Source organism: Phytophthora infestans, genomic scaffold (assembly GCF_000142945.1).
Source record: "Phytophthora infestans T30-4 supercont1.66 genomic scaffold, whole genome shotgun sequence".
Taxonomy (NCBI): domain Eukaryota; phylum Oomycota; class Peronosporomycetes; order Peronosporales; family Peronosporaceae; genus Phytophthora; species Phytophthora infestans.
In genome coordinates this window covers 78,215-96,543 of record NW_003303693.1, presented here as the reverse complement: position 1 = coordinate 96,543, position 18,329 = coordinate 78,215, and the positions used below count along the sequence as shown (strand labels likewise).

Genomic DNA, 18,329 nt, shown 5'->3' with positions numbered 1-18,329 from the left:
ATCAGTTCAGAAGTGATCGCAGTGGCTACAGCGAGTGGAGAGGTGCATGTGCGTTGCAGCTCAAAACCGAAGGTCGTTGTCGGTTTTGAGCTCCAGCGCACAAGCACCTCTCTACTCGATCTCTTTACCACAAACCTTTGACTTCGACAGCGTCTTGTCTTCCTGCTCGAACGTTTCACTTTCGGTTTTGATTTCCACCACACAAGCGACCTCGCCACCTCAAGCGCTGCACTCAAGATAACTATTAGCCTCCATCAGCACACTCCCACTCTATCGAGCAAGACTCTGTATTAACCGCTCTGGATCCTACTCGTCGCCAAGCTCTACCCTCGAGGCGCATACACTTTTCCATCTTTGCCGCGCAGCAGTCCAATCTCCTGCTTGAGCGCTTCAACTTCTCTGGTCTGCAGCTTCACCAGCCGCACGAGCTTGTTGCGCTCCTTCATCTCGCGCTCAGCCAACGCCTCGTCGTCGTCAAGACTGAGTACACCGCCACTGTCCCAACTGCTACTGCCATCACCCTGATGGCGATTGAGTTCGCGTTCCAGTTCAGCCTGACGCTCCGTGAGTGCAGCGATCTGAGCTAACAAGGCCGTGTTCTGCTCGGTCGCCTGCAGAATAGCGTGTTGCAGCTGCGGGTGCGTCTGCTTGGCACGACGCAGCGCTCGCTCACCTTCGACCTCGCGTAACTTGACGCGAGTCTGCAGATCGTCCACCGAAGACGCGTCACAAGCGCGATCCAGCACCTCCAGGTCCACTAGCTGTCCGAATTTCAGTCGCATGAGCTGCTCGCTGCGGTCCTGAGCTCTTGCAATGGCTTCTTGTTGTTGACGCTTCTCCTTAGCAAGCACGTTCTGCTGCTTGTGGAGGTCTCGGAACTGTTGACGCAGCTTCTTGTTCTCTGCTTGCAGCGACTCGATACGCTCGGACAACGCAGAGAAGGCGCGAGTGGTGAACACGAGGCAGCCAGCAGCTTGAGCAGGTAGCGTCCAGTTTTGCCGAGTCGGAGACGGAGCTTCAAGACAACATAGTTGCCGCGTACTGAGCGGCACTACGACGTCCAGCTGGTTGAAGCGCGACTGCTTTTCACTCTGGAACTGCTGCGTATCCTGCTCCGTCGCAGCCAGCTCCTTGTCGATCGCACGCTGCTTGGCTGTCTGACGCTCTCCGGCCTTCCGAAGCTCTTCGATCGACTTGTTCAGCTCCCCCATGGCGTCGTCTACATCGACACGCTTCTCACGCAGGGCCAACACCTTCTCGTACAGAGTCAAGTCGCATCCAGACGGACAAGTATCCTCTTCTTCTTTGTCATCGTCGTCGTCATCTTCGTCATAGTCTTCGTCTTCGTCCTCTTCTTCTTCATCGTCGTCTTCTTGCTCCTCGCCGTCTCTCGCACTGTCAGGCTCTTTCCCTTCTTCCTTGCCACCCGAAGCGGGTTTCTTCTTAGCTCGCTTGATCTTGCGCTTAAACAGCTTCTGCAGCGCCGCAAAGCTCGGGTGAGGTGTCGCACTTGACCCCGTGCCGCCGTTCACAAGCGTCAGGAACTCTGCTTGCACAGCCTTCTCCTGTCGCGCCCATTCATCCAGATCGCGTTTCTTGATCGTCAGCAGGTCTTGGACATCGCGCAGGTCCGCCACAATCTGCGCCTTTTCCCCTTTACTCTTCTCGAGTTTACTGCTCAACAGGTTTTCCTTGCTCTCGAACGACTCAAGCAGCGACAACTCGCTAAGGAGAGTGAACAGCCGAAGTTCCGCTTGCTTGAAGCCGACCTCGAGAGCGAGTTTCTCGCGACGGAGGTGAGCCACAGCAGCGTCAAACGACGCTATCTCGCGTTGCTGCTTGCGCTCGAGCAGTAGCGCTTCTTGGCGCATCAAGTATTCATGGACAACCACGTCATCCTCGTCCATGTTTTCTACATTTAAAGCGCCCGCGTGTGCAGACGAAGCCGTCGCAGCAGCTGCCGTACCGTCGTCCATCTGCAGATGTAAACGGCCAATGGTGACGCCCTTTGCAGCCTCCTTTCCCGACGTTCCTTCCAGAGCTCGTGCGACGGCAGCGATGGATCGATCTGCTGATTGCGGACGCTTCTCAGCCCCACCGATGCGCGTCAATGCCAAGTCCGCTTCGCCAGTCTGAGTCTGCACGTGTGATATCACCTTCTTCTCGCGAAGGAAGAGCTCAATGTCGGCGTCGCTTACGCGCTCCCGCTGCTCCGGCCACTCGCGAAGGTCCACAACTAGATCTTTGGACGACACGCTGGATGGTGTTGCGCCGCTGGACGCTAATGCGGCTCGAAGCTCGACTAGTCGTTCCTGGTCGCGATGCAGCTCGTTGATCAGCTGCACCTTCAACTCGCGAAGCTCCAGCACTTTGGCGTTGAAGCGCAAGCGTGCAGCATACAGACTCTCCTCCAAGAGCGCCATCTGCCTCAATTTCTTCACTGCGTTGACACGCTGATGTTCTGGAACCACGTAGTCTGCAGCCGTTTTCAGCTTGTAGTCGCCCATGTTGCGTTGAGCAAAGGCGATCGCGACCACGTCTCTGGGATCGTCGGCATCTTCGCCTGGTTTGTTGCTCTGCCAGCGTGCCAGTCTCTCCTTTCGCTCCGTGCGCAGTCGTTTGCGCGCCTCGAAGCCGTGAACGGACTTTGACCCACTAGTCTCCTGTACTGCTGTCAGACCGCTTGATGCTGCGCAATTCCCACCGACAGCAGGATCGTTATGACTCATGAGCTTACGTCGCTCGTCTTCTTTTAAGGGAAAGTCCTCGTCCAGCGCAGTGTCCTTCTCCATGGTATCTAATACCGACGCTCGTCTAGGTGGACCAGTCTTCGCTCCAGTAGATGGCTGCTTCTTGGCAGCAGCGTCGGCAGTGTGGATCTCTGCGAGTCGTTTCTGTAAAGTTGCCGGCATCTTCATGGTGCGGAAGGACTGGACACTTAATCCACTTTCAAACGCACGCAACGTCAGCAGCTCTACAGCCAGCGGACCCACGTACGTCTCTCGCATCTTAAGCAGTAGAAGCTCCTCTTTCTCCACAGCAAACGCAAGCGCATTGCGCACTTCATCGCACGCCTCATCGCCCTGTCGAGTCAACAGATCTCCATAGTCTAGATCAATCTCCCACTCCTCCGAGTCGACGCGACTTTGAGGTGGTAACGCTGCGTCTTGTGCCTGTAGCTCTTGAAGTTCAGTTCGCATCTGGTTCAATACAGCACGTGTCGAGTCCTGCTTACTCAGCGTAGACCTCACTCGGGCATCGGCTTCACTCTTCAGCTTGGCGTCCTCGATTGTGTACGCTTCCTTTGAGTTTGCGATATCCTCCACACTTAACTGTAACAAGGCCGTAGCGGCGACTCCAATGTGTGCCTTGCCATCATCTCGGAAAGGAGGTGTTGCCACGGGGAGGCCTTCAATACTCTTGTCATCACTCGCAAGACGGATAACGCCGAGGTATTCCTCCTTGTCCTTAGCTGCAGCAACACGAGACGATAACTTGCTCTCGATGTAAGCAGCATAGGTTTTAGCTCCATGAAAAGCAGGCAGAGCGCTCAAGTCGGTATTTGCTGTTCCTTCACTGTTACTAGGGTCACGTGACGAGTCCTGTTTACTCAGCGTAGACCTCGCTCGGGCATCGGCTTCACTCTTCAGCTTGGCGTCCTCAGTTGCATACGCTTTCTTGGAGTGAATAGGTGATGGTAGGATTGCGATCCAGCGTCAATAACAGCGTTGTTGCCCGACATGTGGCCACCTAGGAAATGAGATAAAGCTGTCGGATCTCGTATTTGAATTTGAAGTTTGTAAGGCTATCTGCAGATGTATCAAAAGATTTTTTCCCCGTACCACGTCACATATTTCTTAAAACTGCGACCCTAGAGAACCAGTCAAAAAGCCAAGAGCCATACCACCGACTCTCGTGGACTGTCAGTTCGCCTTACGACCGTCTAGAGTGCAAGTTCCTTGACACTGTCTAGGCTTCTACAGTACCACTAACGACGTCAAAGTCGCCGCCCTCCTCACTTCACGTCTGCGAATCGGCGCTACCGTTTGTAGACAGGTGAGGGAAAAAAGAACACATGCCCACCACTTTCGACCTGCTATGCCCAGTGACACACTGCCGATTTCACGTACAGTACGCTCTCAACTTGCTACTTACAGTCGATTTGGGTTTGCCGTGACTGAACAGGAGCTACCTACGGACCATCGTGAAACGGAGCACGAACTAACGGTGGAGAGACTCGACGCGAGTCCTGTCCGTAACGCGGCGACGTGAGGTGAGCACCTTCACGCCCTATGCGATGAAATACACACAAATGCGAGTGAAAAGCACACTAACGCCGTCTATCTGCACTGCCAAAGAGAATACGGTGCCATGGCCTTGAAGGATACTTTTCCTGCCATGCAACAACGTCTCCACCGCTGGATTGGCGGCATTTTATGCGGCCAGAGACGGAAATCAGGCAAAACTCTACGTTACTAGCTCGTGCCAAGTAGCGAAGTACCCCACCACATACCATTCACCACCCGAACCGGCCTACTGGGCGCGCTACGGCCACTTTGACGTCATTTTCTACAGTGCAACCGTGCCATGTTGCACAGGCCGAGGAGCGTTAATGCCTACAATGTCTACAACTGGCCCGCTGCATGACCATGAACGATGGCCTCGACCATTGAACCAGCGGATAGCGGCTCCGTCAAGCCGGCATCACCGTGGATAATCACCGTAGAGGGTGTTGCGAGGCCAGCTGGAACATAATCGCCATTATTGTCCATAGTAAAGATGACCCGATTGTGGTATCCACATGCACTCCATGGCATGTGAACGTGGTGATGGTGCACTGGAGATGTGCGTAGTGGTGTGATGATTTTACTGTAAAGTATGATTTTGCATGGATGGTCGACCGGATCGACCATGTCGACCATAACATCAACGATTGTTGACTCGTTGCGAGACTGAAAATGGCCGTCAACACTGCGGGCACGGCCTCCACGTAGGATGTGGAGGTCCGCGCAATGTCTACGCCGGCTCAACGCATTGCTAAGTGCATGGAGAGAAGGGGTCGCTGGCTACGTTTGCACTGGATCTGGGGCTTAGTGGTGGGAGATATGGTACGAAAAGATCTGTTCGGCGGTTTTGAGGTCTAATTTGGTGCATATTTTTACTCCTTCGGAGATTTAGCATTTGGAAAATGGCGAAGGGGTGGGAAGTATGTGCAGCTACACGCCGGGCAAGCTGGATCCCGCAGCTTCGGCCAGTGGTGACCCCAGAGCACAGTTTGGAGGTCGATCGAGGGTACTGGCTGCTGTTGTTGAAGCGCATGGGTTCAATGAGCTGGGTGTTTTTCGAGCTGCGAAAAAAACCCGGTGTTGCGCATATGTCAGCTTGTTCACGCGGGGCTCCGAATGCGAGAGATAAGTATACACTCGTCTGCGTTTACGCCGTCTTGAGGCACCAGAGGGTAGGTATTCGTTCTGCGCTATTTGGCTCTTTGTGGCTCTTGTGGCTGTCGTGACAGGAGTGGGGTATCATGTTGTGGATAATGCGGAGCAGCAGATTTCTTGTCGACACGGGTTTGCAGGATGCTCACGCGGGGCTCCGAATGCGAGAGATAGGTATACACGTCGTCTGCGCTTACACCAACTTGAGGAACCAGAAGGTGGGTATTTGTTCTGCGCTAGGTGGCTCTTTGTGGCTCTTGTGGCTGTCGGGACAGGAGTGGCGTCTAACGTTGTGGCTAATGCGGGACAGCAGGTTTCTTGTCGGCACAGGTTTGCAGGATCGGTAAACTGGAGGCGATTCAATGCGTTGAATGGCAAAGATGAAGCCGACGGATCGTTGCTATGGAGTACGACGGGGCACTCACATGGTATTTAAGTGTGGCGTGATGCTCCGATTACTGCTACACTGTCGATTGCGAGACAGCCGTGGGGCTCGAGGAGTTTTTAAACGCGCTGTGCTTTGGGTCGGATTGGGTGGTTCTACCAAAGATCAAGTTGTATTTCTTCGTGTATTTGCCTTATTTGAGCTGACATTGTGGTTCCCTTTTACTCAACAGAATGTAAAGTGGTTTGTACAAGCTCTACGCTGATTCAGAGCACGTTTTCTTGCAGCTGAATAGCAATTCGAGTCGACTTTCCACGTCACGTTTTGCTTCTTCGAACTTGAAAGCCGAACAAGACTGCGATTTGTGGAGCGCTGATGGTGTGATGCAGTATTTGCTTCCTTACCATAGAGTGTGTGAAGTTTGGAAGTCTTAAAATCACTGCAACACTGAATTTAGTGCACTTGGTCACTTGGTAAACACATGTCACTCCTCTACAAATTGCTTTTCAATCATACTTTGCAGTACATTGATCGTCTCATCCCAGTGACAACAAAAAGTTCAACAAAAGTTTATAGTTTTTCAGCGTTTTGGTGCTAACACCTCTCATGTTGTTGCATGAATCTGCGGGTGCCGGTGTTACTAGCACCTGGTCAGCATTAGATTCATTCATATTCATGTCGAGATTCAAGTGCACCTTAGTATCGGAGCAAATTTTCACAGTATAATGCTGCCCATCGCAAGATCAGCATTGTACGGTACTTGTAATGTAGCGCCACTCCACTACAAACACAGGTGTGATAGCAATGAGATCTGCAACCTCCAGTTTCAAGACAAGAGACTCGAATCTATTGTATATGCTGAAGTTTACGTGCGCTCTTATCACTCTGAAGTCTAGCAGGTCAGAAGTGATCGCAGTGGCTACAGCGAGTGGAGAGGTGCATGTGCGTTGCAGCTCAAAACCGAAGGTCGTTGTCGGTTTTGAGCTCCAGCGCACAAGCACCTCTCTACTCGATCTCTTCACCACAAACCTTTGACTTCGACTGCGTCTTGTCTTCCTGCTCGAACGTTTCACTTTCGGTTTTGATTTCCACCACACAAGCGACCTCGCCAACTCAAGCGCTGCACTCAAGATAACTATTAGCCTCCATCAGCACACTCCCACTCTATCGAGCAAGACTCTGTATTAACCGCTCTGGATCCTACTCGTCGCCAAGCTCTACCCTCGAGGCGCATACACTTTTCCCATCTTTGCCGCGCAGCAGTCCAATCTCCTGCTTGAGCGCTTCAACTTCTCTGGCCTGCAGCTTCCACCAGCCGCACGAGCTTGTTGCGCTCCTTCATCTCGCGCTCAGCCAAGGCCTCGTCGTCGTCAAGACTGAGTACACCGCCACTGTCCCAACTGCTACTGCCATCACCCTGATGGCGATTGAGTTCGCTTTCCAGTTCGGCCTGACGCTCCGTGAGTGCAGCGATCTGAGCTAACAAGGCCGTGTTCTGCTCGGTCGCCTGCAGAATAGCGTGTTACAGCTGCGGGTGCGTCTGCTTGGCACGACGCAGCGCTCGCTCACCTTCGACCTCGCGTAACTTGACGCGAGTCTGCAGCTCGTCCACCGAAGACGCGTCACAAGCGCGATCCAGCACCTCCAGGTCCACTAGCTGTCCGAATTTCAGTCGCATGAGCTGCTCGCTGCGGTCCTGAGCTCTTGCAATGGCTTCTTGTTGTTGACGCTTCTCCTTAGCAAGCACGTTCTGCTGCTTGTGGAGGTCTCGGAACTGTTGACGCAGCTTCTTGTTCTCTGCTTGCAGCGACTCGATACGCTCGGACAACGCAGAGAAGGCGCGAGTGGTGAACACGAGGCAGCCAGCAGCTTGAGCAGGTAGCGTCCAGTTTTGCCGAGTCGGAGACGGAGCTTCAAGACAACATAGTTGCCGCGTACGGAGCGGCACTACGACGTCCAGCTGGTTGAAGCGCGACTGCTTTTCACTCTGGAACTGCTGCGTATCCTGCTCCGTCGCAGCCAGCTCCTTGTCGATCGCACGCTGCTTGGCTGTCTGACGCTCTCCGGCCTTCCGAAGCTCTTCGATCGCCTTGTTCAGCTCCCCCATGGCGTCGTCTACATCGACACGCTTCTCACGCAGGGCCAACACCTTCTCGTACAGAGTCAAGTCGCATCCCGACGGACATGTATCATCTTCTTCTTCGTCATCGTCGTCGTCATCTTCGTCATAGTCTTCGTCTTCGTCCTCTTCTTCTTCATCGTCGTCTTCTAGCTCCTCGCCGTCTCTCGCACTTTCAGGCTCTTTCCCTTCTTCCTTGCCACCTGAAGCGGGTTTCTTCTTAGCTCGCTTAATCTTGCGCTTAAACAGCTTCTGCAGCGCCGCAAAGCTCGGGTGAGGTGTAGCACTTGACCCCGTGCCGCCGCTCACAAGCGTCAGGAACTCTACTTGCACAGCCTTCTCCTGTCGCGCCCATTCATCCAGATCGCGTTTCTTGATCGTCAGCAGGTCTTGGACATCGCGCAGGTCCGCCACAATCTGCGCCTTTTCCCCTTTACTCTTCTCGAGTTTACTGCTCAACAGGTTTTCCTTGCTCTCGAACGACTCAAGCAGCGACAACTCGCTAAGGAGAGTGAACAGCCGAAGTTCCGCTTGCTTGAAGCCGACCTCGAGAGCGAGTTTCTCGCGACGGAGGTGAGCCACAGCAGCGTCAAACGACGCTATCTCGCGTTGCTTCTTGCGCTCGAGCAGTAGCTCTTGGCGCATCAAGTATTCATGGACAACCACGTCATCCTCGTCCATGTTTTCTACATTTAAAGCGCCCGCGTGTGCAGACGAAGCCGTCGCAGCAGCTGCCGTACCGTCGTCCATCTGCAGATGTAAATGGCCAATGGTGACGCCCTTTGCAGCCTCCTTTCCCGACGTTCCTTCCAGAGCTCGTGCGACGGCAGCGATGGATCGATCTGCTGATTGCGGACGCTTCTCAGCCCCACCGATGCGCGTCAATGCCAAGTGCGCTTCGCCAGTCTGAGTCTGCACGTGTGATATCACCTTCTGCCCTCGAAGGAAGAGCTCAATGTCGGCGTCGCTTACGCGCTCCCGCTGCTCCGGCCACTCGCGAAGGTCCACAACTAGATCTTTGGACGACACGCTGGATGGTGTTGCGCCGCTGGACGCTAATGCGGCTCGAAGTTCGACTAGTCGTTCCTGGTCGCGATGCAGCTCGTTGATCAGCTGCACCTTCAACTCGCGAAGCTCCAGCACTTTGGCGTTGAAGCGCAAGCGTGCGGCATACAGACTCTCCTCCAAGAGCGCCATCTGCCTCAATTTCTTCACTGCGTTGACACGCTGATGTTCTGGAACCACGTAGTCTGCAGCCGTTTTCAGCTTGTAGTCGCCCATGTTGCGTTGAGCAAAGGCGATCGCGACCACGTCTCTGGGATCGTCGGCATCTTCGCCTGGTTTGTTGCTCTGCCAGCGTGCCAGTCTCTCCTTTCGCTCCGTGCGCAGTCGTTTGCGCGCCTCGAAGCCGTGAACGGACTTTGACCCACTAGTCTCCTGTACTGCTGTCGGACCGCTTGATGCTGCGCAATTCCCGCCGACAGCAGGATCGTTATGACTCATGAGCTTACGTCGCTCGTCTTCTTTTAAGGGAAAGTCCTCGTCCAGCGCAGTGTCCTTCTCCATGATATCTAATACCGACGCTCGTCTAGGTGGACCAGTCTTCGCTCCAGTAGATGGCTGCTTCTTGGCAGCAGCGTCTGCAGTGTGGATCTCTGCGAGTCGTTTCTGTAAAGTTGCCGGCATCTTCATGGTGCGGAAGGACTGGACACTTAATCCACTTTCAAACGCACGCAACGTCAGCAGCTCTACAGCCAGCGGACCCACGTACGTCTCTCGCATCTTAAGCAGTAGAAGCTCCTCTTTCTCCACAGCAAACGCAAGCGCATTGCGCACTTCATCGCACGCCTCATCGCCCTGTCGAGTCAACAGATCTCCATAGTCTAGATCAATCTCCCACTCCTCCGAGTCGACGCGACTTTGAGGTGGTAACGCTGCGTCTTGTGCCTGTAGCTCTTGAAGTTCAGTTCGCATCTGGTTCAATACAGCACGTGTCGAGTCCTGCTTACTCAGCGTAGACCTCACTCGGGCATCGGCTTCACTCTTCAGCTTGGCGTCCTCGATTGTGTACGCTTCCTTTGAGTTTGCGATATCCTCCACACTTAACTGTAACAAGGCCGTAGCGGCGACTCCAATGTGTGCCTTGCCATCATCTCGGAAAGGAGGTGTTGCCACGGGGAGGCCTTCAATACTCTTGTCATCACTCGCAAGACGGATAACGCCGAGGTATTCCTCCTTGTCCTTAGCTGCAGCAACACGAGACGATAACTTGCTCTCGATGTAAGCAGCATAGGTTTTAGCTCCATGAAAAGCAGGCAGAGCGCTCAAGTCGGTATTTGCTGTTCCTTCACTGTTACTAGGGTCACGTGACGAGTCCTGTTTACTCAGCGTAGACCTCGCTCGGGCATCGGCTTCACTCTTCAGCTTGGCGTCCTCAGTTGCATACGCTTTCTTGGAGTGAATAGGTGATGGTAGGATTGCGATCCAGCGTCAATAACAGCGTTGTTGCCCGACATGTGGCCACCTAGGAAATGAGATAAAGCTGTCGGATCTCGTATTTGAATTTGAAGTTTGTAAGGCTACATGTATCTGCAGGATACATCAGATCATCTGATTCAGATGTATCAAAAGATTATTTCCCCGTACCACGTCACATATTTCTTAAAACTGCGACCCTCGGTGGGAGAGAACCAAGAGCCATACCACTGACTCTCGTGGGCTGTCAGTTCGCCTTACGACCGCTTAGAGTGCAAGTTCCTTGACACTGTCTAGGCTTCTACCACTAACGACGTCAAAGTCGCCGCCCTCCTCACTTCACGTCTGCGAATCGGCGCTACCGTTTGTAGACAGGTGAGGGAAAGAAAGAACACATGCCCACCACTTTCGACCTGCTATGCCCAGTGACACACTGCCGATTTCACGTACAGTACGCTCTCAACTTGCTACTTACAGTCGATTTGGGTTTGCCGTGACTGAACAGGAGCTACCTACGGACCATCGTGAAACGGAGCACGAACTAACGGTGGAGAGACTCGACGCGAGTCCTGTCCGTAACGCGGCGACGTGAGGTGAGCACCTTCACGCCCTATACGATGAAATACACACAAATGCGAGTAAAAAGCACACTAACGCCGTCTATCTGCACTGCCAAAGAGAATACGGTACCATGGCCTTGAAGGATACTTTTCCTGCCATGCAACAACGTCTCCACCGCTGGATTGGCGGCATTTTTCGCGGCCAGAGACGGAAATCAGGCAAAACGCTACGCTACTAGCTCGTGGCGAGTAGCGAAGTACCCCACCACATACCATTCACCACCCGAACCGGCCTACTGGGCGCGCTACGGCCACTTTGACGTCATTTTCTACAGTGCAACCGTGCCATGTTGCACAGGCCGAGGAGCGTTAATGCCTACAATGTCTACAACTGGCCCGCTGCATGACCATGAACGATGGCCTCGACCATTGAACCAGCGGATAGCGGCTCCGTCAAGCCGACACCACCGTGGATAATCACCGTAGAGGGTGTTGCGAGGCCAGCTGGAACATAATCGCCATTATTGTCCATAGTGAAGATGACCCGATTGTGGTATCCACATGCGCTCCATGGCATGTCAACGTGGTGATGGTGCGCTGGAGGTGTGCGTAGTTGAAAGGTGGTGTGATGATTTTACTGTAGAGTATGACTTTGCATGGATGGTCGACCGGATCGACCTTGCCGACCATAACATCAACGATTGCTGACTCGTTGCGAGACTGAAAATGGCCGTTAACACTGCGGGCACGGCCTCCACGTACGATGTGGAGGTCCGCGCAATGTCTACGCCGGCTCAACGCATTGCTAAGTGCATGGAGAGAAGGGGTCGCTGGATACGTTTGCACTGGATCTGGGGTTTAGTGGTGGAAGATATGGTACGAAAAGAATCTGTTCGGCGGTTTTGAGGTCTAATTTGGTGCATATTTTTACTCCTTCGGAGATCTAGCATTTGGAAAATGGCGAAGGGGTGGGAAGTATGTGCAGCTACACGCCGGGCAAGCTGGATCCCGCGGCCCCGGCCAGTGGTGACCCCAGAGCACCGTTTGGGGGTCGATCGAGGGTACTGGCTGCTGTTGTTGAAGCGCACGGGTTCAATGAGCTGGGTGTTTTTCGAGCTGCGAAAAAAAACCGTTGTTGCGCATATGTCAGCTTGTTCACGCGGGGCTTCGAATGCGAGAGATAAGTATACACTCGTCTGCGTTTACGCCGTCTTGAGGCACCAGAGGGTAGGTATTCGTTCTGCGCTATTTGGCTCTTTGTGGCTCTTGTGGCTGTCGTGACAGGAGTGGGGTATCATGTTGTGGATAATGCGGAACAGCAGATTTCTTGTCGACACGGGTTTGCAGGATGCTCACGCGGGGCTCCGAATGCGAGAGATAGGTATACACGTCGTCTGCGCTTACACCAACTTGAGGAACCAGAAGGTGGGTATTTGTTCTGCGCTGGGTGGCTCTTTGTGGCTCTTGTGGCTGTCGGGACAGGAGTGGCGTCTAACGTTGTGGCTAATGCGGGACAGCAGGTTTCTTGTCGGCACAGGTTTGCAGGATCGGTAAACTGGAGGCGATTCAATGCGTTGAATGGCAAAGATGAAGCCGACGGATCGTTGCTATGGAGTACGACGGGGCACTCACATGGTATTCAAGTGTGGCGTGATGCTCCGATTACTGCTACACTGTCGATTGCGAGACAGCCGTGGGGCTCGAGGAGTTTTAAACGCGCTGTGCTTTGGGTCGGATTGAGTGGTTCTACCAAAGATCAGGTTGTATTTCTTCGTGTTTTTGCCTTATTTGAGCTGACATTGTGGTACCTTTTTACTCAACAGAATGAAAAGTGGTTTGTACAAGCTCTACGCTGATTCAGAGCACGTTTTCTTGCAGCTGAATAGCAATTCGAGTCGATTTTCCACGTCACGTTTTGCTTCTTCGAACTTGAAAGCCGAACAATAGCTCATGACTGCGATTTGTGGAGCGCTGATGGTGTGATGCAGTATTTGCTTCCTTACCATAGAGTGTGTGAAGTTTGGAAGTCTTAAAATCACTGCAACACTAAATTTAGTGCACTTGGTCACTTGGTAAACACAGAGCACCCCTCTACAAATTGCTTTTCAATCATACTTTGCAGTACATTGATCGTCTCATCCCAGTGACAACAAAAAAAGTTCAGCAAAAGTTTATAGTTTTTCAGCGTTTTGGTGCTAACACCTCTCATGTTGTTGCATGAATCTGCGGGTGCCGGTGTTACTAGCACCTGGTCAGCATTGGATTCATTCATATTCATGTCGAGATTCAAGTGCACGTTAGTATCGGAGCAAATTTTCAGAGTATAATGCTGCCCATCGCAAGATCAGCATTGTACGGTACTTGTAATATAGCGCCACTCCACTACAAGCACAGGTGTGATGGCAATGAGATCTGCAACCTCCAGTTTCAAGACAAGAGACTCGAATCTATTGTATATGCTGAAGTTTACGTGCGCTCTTATCACTCTGAAGTCTAGCAGGTCAGAAGTGATCGCAGTGGCTAAAGCGAGTGGAGAGGTGCATGTGCGTTGCAGCTCAAAACCGAAGGTCGTTGTCGGTTTTGAGCTCCAACGCACAAGCACCTCTCCACTCGATCTCTTTACCACAAACCTTTGACTTCGACAGCGTCTTGTCTTCCTGCTCGAACGATTCACTTTCGGTTTTGATTTCCACCACACAAGCGACCTCGCCACCTCAAGCGCTGCACTCAAGATAACCATTAGCCTCCATCAGCACATTCCCACTCTATCGAGCAAGACTCTGTATTAACCGCTCTGGATCCTACTCGTCGCCAAGCTCTACCCTCGAGGCGCATACACTTTTCCATCTTTGCCGCGCAGCAGTCCGATCTCCTGCTTGAGCGCTTCAACTTCTCTGGCCTGCAGCTTCACCAGCCGCACGAGCTTGTTGCGCTCCTTCATCTCGCGCTCAACCAAGGCCTCGTCTTCGTCAAGACTGAGTACACCGCCACTGTCCCCACTGCTACTGCCACCACCCTGATGGCGATTGAGTTCGCTTTCCAGTTCGGCCTGACGCTCCGTGAGTGCAGCGATCTGAGCTAACAAGGCCGTGTTCTGCTCGGTCGCCTGCAGAATAGCGTGTTGCAGCTGCGGGTGCGTCTGCTTGGCACGACGCAGAGCTCGCTCACCTTCGACCTCGCGTAACTTGACGCGAGTCTGCAGCTCGTCGACCGAAGACGCGTCACAAGCGCGATCCAGCACCTCCAGGTCCACTAGCTGTCCGAATTTCAGTCGCATGAGCTGCTCGCTGCGGTCCTGAGCTCTTGCAATGGCTTCTTGCTGTTGACGCTTCTCCTTAGCAAGCACGTTCTGCTGCTTGTGGAGGTCTCGGAACTGCTGACGCAGCTTCTTGTTCTCTGCTTGCAGCGACTCGATACGCTCGGACAACGCAGAGAAGGCGCGAGTGGTGAACACGAGGCAGTCAGCAGCTTGAGCAGGTAGCGTCCAGTTGTGCCGAGTCGGAGACGGAGCTTCAAGACAACATAGTTGCCGCGTACTGAGCGGCACTACGACGTCCAGCTGGTTGAAGCGCGACTGCTTTTCACTCTGGAACTGCTGCGTATCCTGCTCCGTGGCAGCCAGCTCCTTGTCAATCGCACGTTGCTTGGCTGTCTGACGCTCTCCGGCCTTCCGAAGCTCTTCGATCGCCTTGTTCAGCTCCCCCATGGCGTCGTCTACATCGACACGCTTCTCACGCAGGGCCAACACCTTCTCGTACAAAGTCAAGTCGCATCCAGACGGACAAGTATCCTCTTCTTCTTCGTCATCGTCGTCGTCATCTTCGTCATAGTCTTCGTCCTCGTCCTCTTCTTCTTCATCGTCGTCTTCTTGCTCCTCGCCGTCTCTCGCTCTGTCAGGCTCTTTCCCTTCTTCCTTGCCACCTGAAGCGGGTTTCTTCTTAGCTCGCTTGATCTTGCGCTTAAACAGCTTCTGCAGCGCCGCAAAGCTCGGGTGAGGTGTCACACTTGACCCCGTGCCGCCGTTCACAAGCGTCAGGAACTCTGCTTGCACAGCCTTCTCCTGTCGCGCCCATTCATCCAGATCGCGTTTCTTGATCGTCAGCAGGTCTTGGACATCGCGCAGGTCCGCCACAATCTGCGCCTTTCCCCTTTACTCTTCTCGAGTTTACTGCTCAACAGGTTTTCCTTGCTCTCGAACGACTCAAGCAGCGACAACTCGCTAAGGAGAGTGAACAGCCGAAGTTCCGCTTGCTTGAAGCCGACCTCGAGAGCGAGTTTCTCATGACGGAGGTGAGCCACAGCAGCGTCAAACGACGCTATCTCGCGTTGCTGCTTGCGCTCGAGCAGTAGCGCTTCTTGGCGCATCAAGTATTCATGGATAACCACGTCATCCTCGTCCATGTTTCCTACATTTAGAGCACCCGCGTGTGCAGACGAAGCCGTCGCAGCAGCTGCCGTACCGTCGTCCATCTGCAGATGTAAATGGCCAATGGTGACGCCCTTTGCAGCCTCCTTTCCCGACGTTCCTTCCAGAGCTCGTGCGACGGCAGCGATGGATCGATCTGCTGATTGCGGACGCTTCTCAGCCCCACCGATGCGCGTCAATGCCAAGTGCGCTTCGCCAGTCTGAGTCTGCACGTGTGATATCACCTTCTGCCCTCGAAGGAAGAGCTCAATGTCGGCGTCGCTTACGCACTCCCGCTGCTCCGGCCACTCGCGAAGGTCCACAACTAGATCTTTGGACGACACGCTGGATGGTGTTGCGCCGCTGGACGCTAATGCGGCTCGAAGTTCGACTAGTCGTTCCTGGTCGCGATGCAGCTCGTTGATCAGCTGCACCTTCAACTCGCGAAGCTCCAGCACTTTGGCGTTGAAGCGCAAGCGTGCGGCATACAGACTCTCCTCCAAGAGCGCCATCTGCCTCAATTTCTTCACTGCGTTGACACGCTGATGTTCTGGAACCACGTAGTCTGCAGCCGTTTTCAGCTTGTAGTCGCCCATGTTGCGTTGAGCAAAGGCGATCGCGACCACGTCTCTGGGATCGTCGGCATCTTCGCCTGGTTTGTTGCTCTGCCAGCGTGCCAGTCTCTCCTTTCTCTCCGTGCGCAGTCGTTTGCGCGCCTCGAAGCCGTGAACGGACTTTGACCCACTAGTCTCCTGTACTGCTGTCGGACCGCTTGATGCTGCGCAATTCCCGCCGACAGCAGGATCGTTATGACTCATGAGCTTACGTCGCTCGTCTTCTTTTAAGGGAAAGTCCTCGTCCAGCGCAGTGTCCTTCTCCATGATATCTAATACCGACGCTCGTCTAGGTGGACCAGTCTTCGCTCCAGTAGATGGCTGCTTCTTGGCAGCAGCGTCTGCAGTGTGGATATCTGCGAGTCGTTTCTGTAAAGTTGCCGGCATCTTCATGGTGCGGAAGGACTGGACACTTAATCCACTTTCAAACGCACGCAACGTCAGCAGCTTTACAGCGAGCGGACCAACGTACGTCTCTCGCATCTTAAGCAGTAGAAGCTCCTCTTTCTCCACTGCAAACGCAAGCTCCTTGCGCACTTCATCGCACGCCTCATCGCCCTGTCGAGTCAACAGATCTCCATAGTCCAGATCAATCTCCCACTCCTCCGAGTCGACGCGACTTTGAGGTGGTAACGCCGCGTCTTGTGCCTGTAGCTCTTGAAGTTCAGTTCGCATCTGGTTCAATACAGCACGTGTCGAGTCCTGTTTACTCAGCGTAGACCTCACTCGGGCATCGGCTTCACTCTTCAGCTTGGCGTCCTCAATTGTGTACGCTTCCTTTGAGTTTGCGATATCCTCCACACTTAAGTGTAACAAGGCCGTAGCGAAGACTCCAGTTTGTGCCTTGCCATCATCTCGGGAAGGAGGTGTTGCCTTGGGGAGACCTTCAATACTCTTGTCATCACTCGCAAGACGGATAGCGCCGAGGTATTCCTCCTTGTCCTTAGCTGCAGCAACACGAGACGATAACTTGCTCTCGACGTAAGCAGCATAGGCTTTAGCTCCATGAAAAGCAGGCAGAGCGCTCAAGTCGGTATTTGCTGTTCTTTCACTGTTACTAGGGTCACGTGACGAGTCCTGTTTACTCAGCGTAGACCTCGCTCGGGCATCGGCTTCACTCTTCAGCTTGGCGTCCTCAGTTGCATACGCTTTCTTCGAGTGAATAGGTGATGGTAGGATTGCGATCCAGCGTCAATAACAGCGTTGTTGCCCGACATGTGGCCACCTAGGAAATAAGATAAAGCTGTCGGATCTCGTATTTGAATTTGAAGTTTGTAAGGCTATCTGCCAAAAGATTATTTCCCCGCATATTTCTTAAAACTGCGACGTGGTACAAGCCTCGGTGGGAGAGAACCAGTCAAAAAGCCAAGAGCCATACCACCGACTCTCGTGGACTGTCAGTTCGCCTTACGACCGCTTAGAGTGCAAGCTGCTTGACACTGTCTAGGCTTCTACAGTACCACTAACGACGTCAAAGGCGCCGCCCTCCTCACTTCACGTCTGCGAATCGGCGCTACCGTTTGTAGACAGGTGAGGGAAAAAAGAACACATGTCCACCACTTTCGACCTGCTATGCCCAGTGACACACTGCCGATTCCACGTACAGTACGCTCTCAACTTGCTACTTACAGTCGATTTGGGTTCGCCGTGACTGAACAGGAGCTACCTACGGACCATCGTGAAACGGAGCACGAACTAACGGTGGAGAGACTCGACGCGAGTCCTGTCCGTAACGCGGCGACGTGAGGTGAGCACCTTCACGCCCTATGCGATGAAATACACACAAATGCGAGTGAAAAGCACACTAACGCCGTCTATCTGCACTGCCAAAGATAATACGGTGCCATGGCCTTGAAGGATACTTTTCCTGCCATGCAACAACGTCTCCACCGCTGGATTGGCGGCATTTTTCGCGACCAGAGACGGAAATCAGGCAAAACGCTACGTTACTAGCTCGTGCCGAGTAGCGAAGTACCCCACCACATACCATTCACCACCCGAACCGGCCTACTGGGCGCGCTACGGCCACTTTGACGTCATTTTCTACAGTGCAACCGTGCCATGTTGCACAGGCCGAGGAGCGTTAATGCCTACAATGTCTACAACTGGCCCGCTGCATGACCATGAACGATGGCCTCGACCATTGAACCAGCGGATAGCGGCTCCGTCAAGCCGACACCACCGTGGATAATCACCGTAGAGGGTGTTGCGAGGCCAGCTGGAACATAATCGCCATTATTGTCCATAGTGAAGATGACCCGATTGTGGTATCCACATGCGCTCCATGGCATGTCAACGTGGTGATGGTGCGCTGGAGGTGTGCGTAGTTGAAA

The 18,329-nt window shown here is 53.5% G+C and overlaps 2 protein-coding genes across 2 annotated transcripts; both read right to left on the bottom strand.

Moving 5' to 3' along the window:
• Positions 1-323: 323 nt before the first annotated feature.
• Positions 324-3,742, bottom strand: PITG_18203 (avirulence-associated protein 3.4, putative; the record flags this gene model as incomplete). The annotated part of the gene is made up of 2 exons (XM_002997794.1): positions 324-3,472; positions 3,673-3,742. 2 exons carry the CDS (start codon positions 3,740-3,742, stop codon positions 324-326), a joined length of 3,219 nt encoding a protein of 1,072 aa, XP_002997840.1.
• Positions 3,743-13,795: 10,053 nt separating this feature from the next.
• Positions 13,796-17,213, bottom strand: PITG_18202 (uncharacterized protein; the record flags this gene model as incomplete). Its single annotated transcript, XM_002997793.1, has 5 exons — positions 13,796-15,037; positions 15,241-15,555; positions 15,628-16,417; positions 16,469-16,943; positions 17,144-17,213. 5 exons carry the CDS (start codon positions 17,211-17,213, stop codon positions 13,796-13,798), a joined length of 2,892 nt encoding a protein of 963 aa, XP_002997839.1.
• Positions 17,214-18,329: the final 1,116 nt, after the last annotated feature.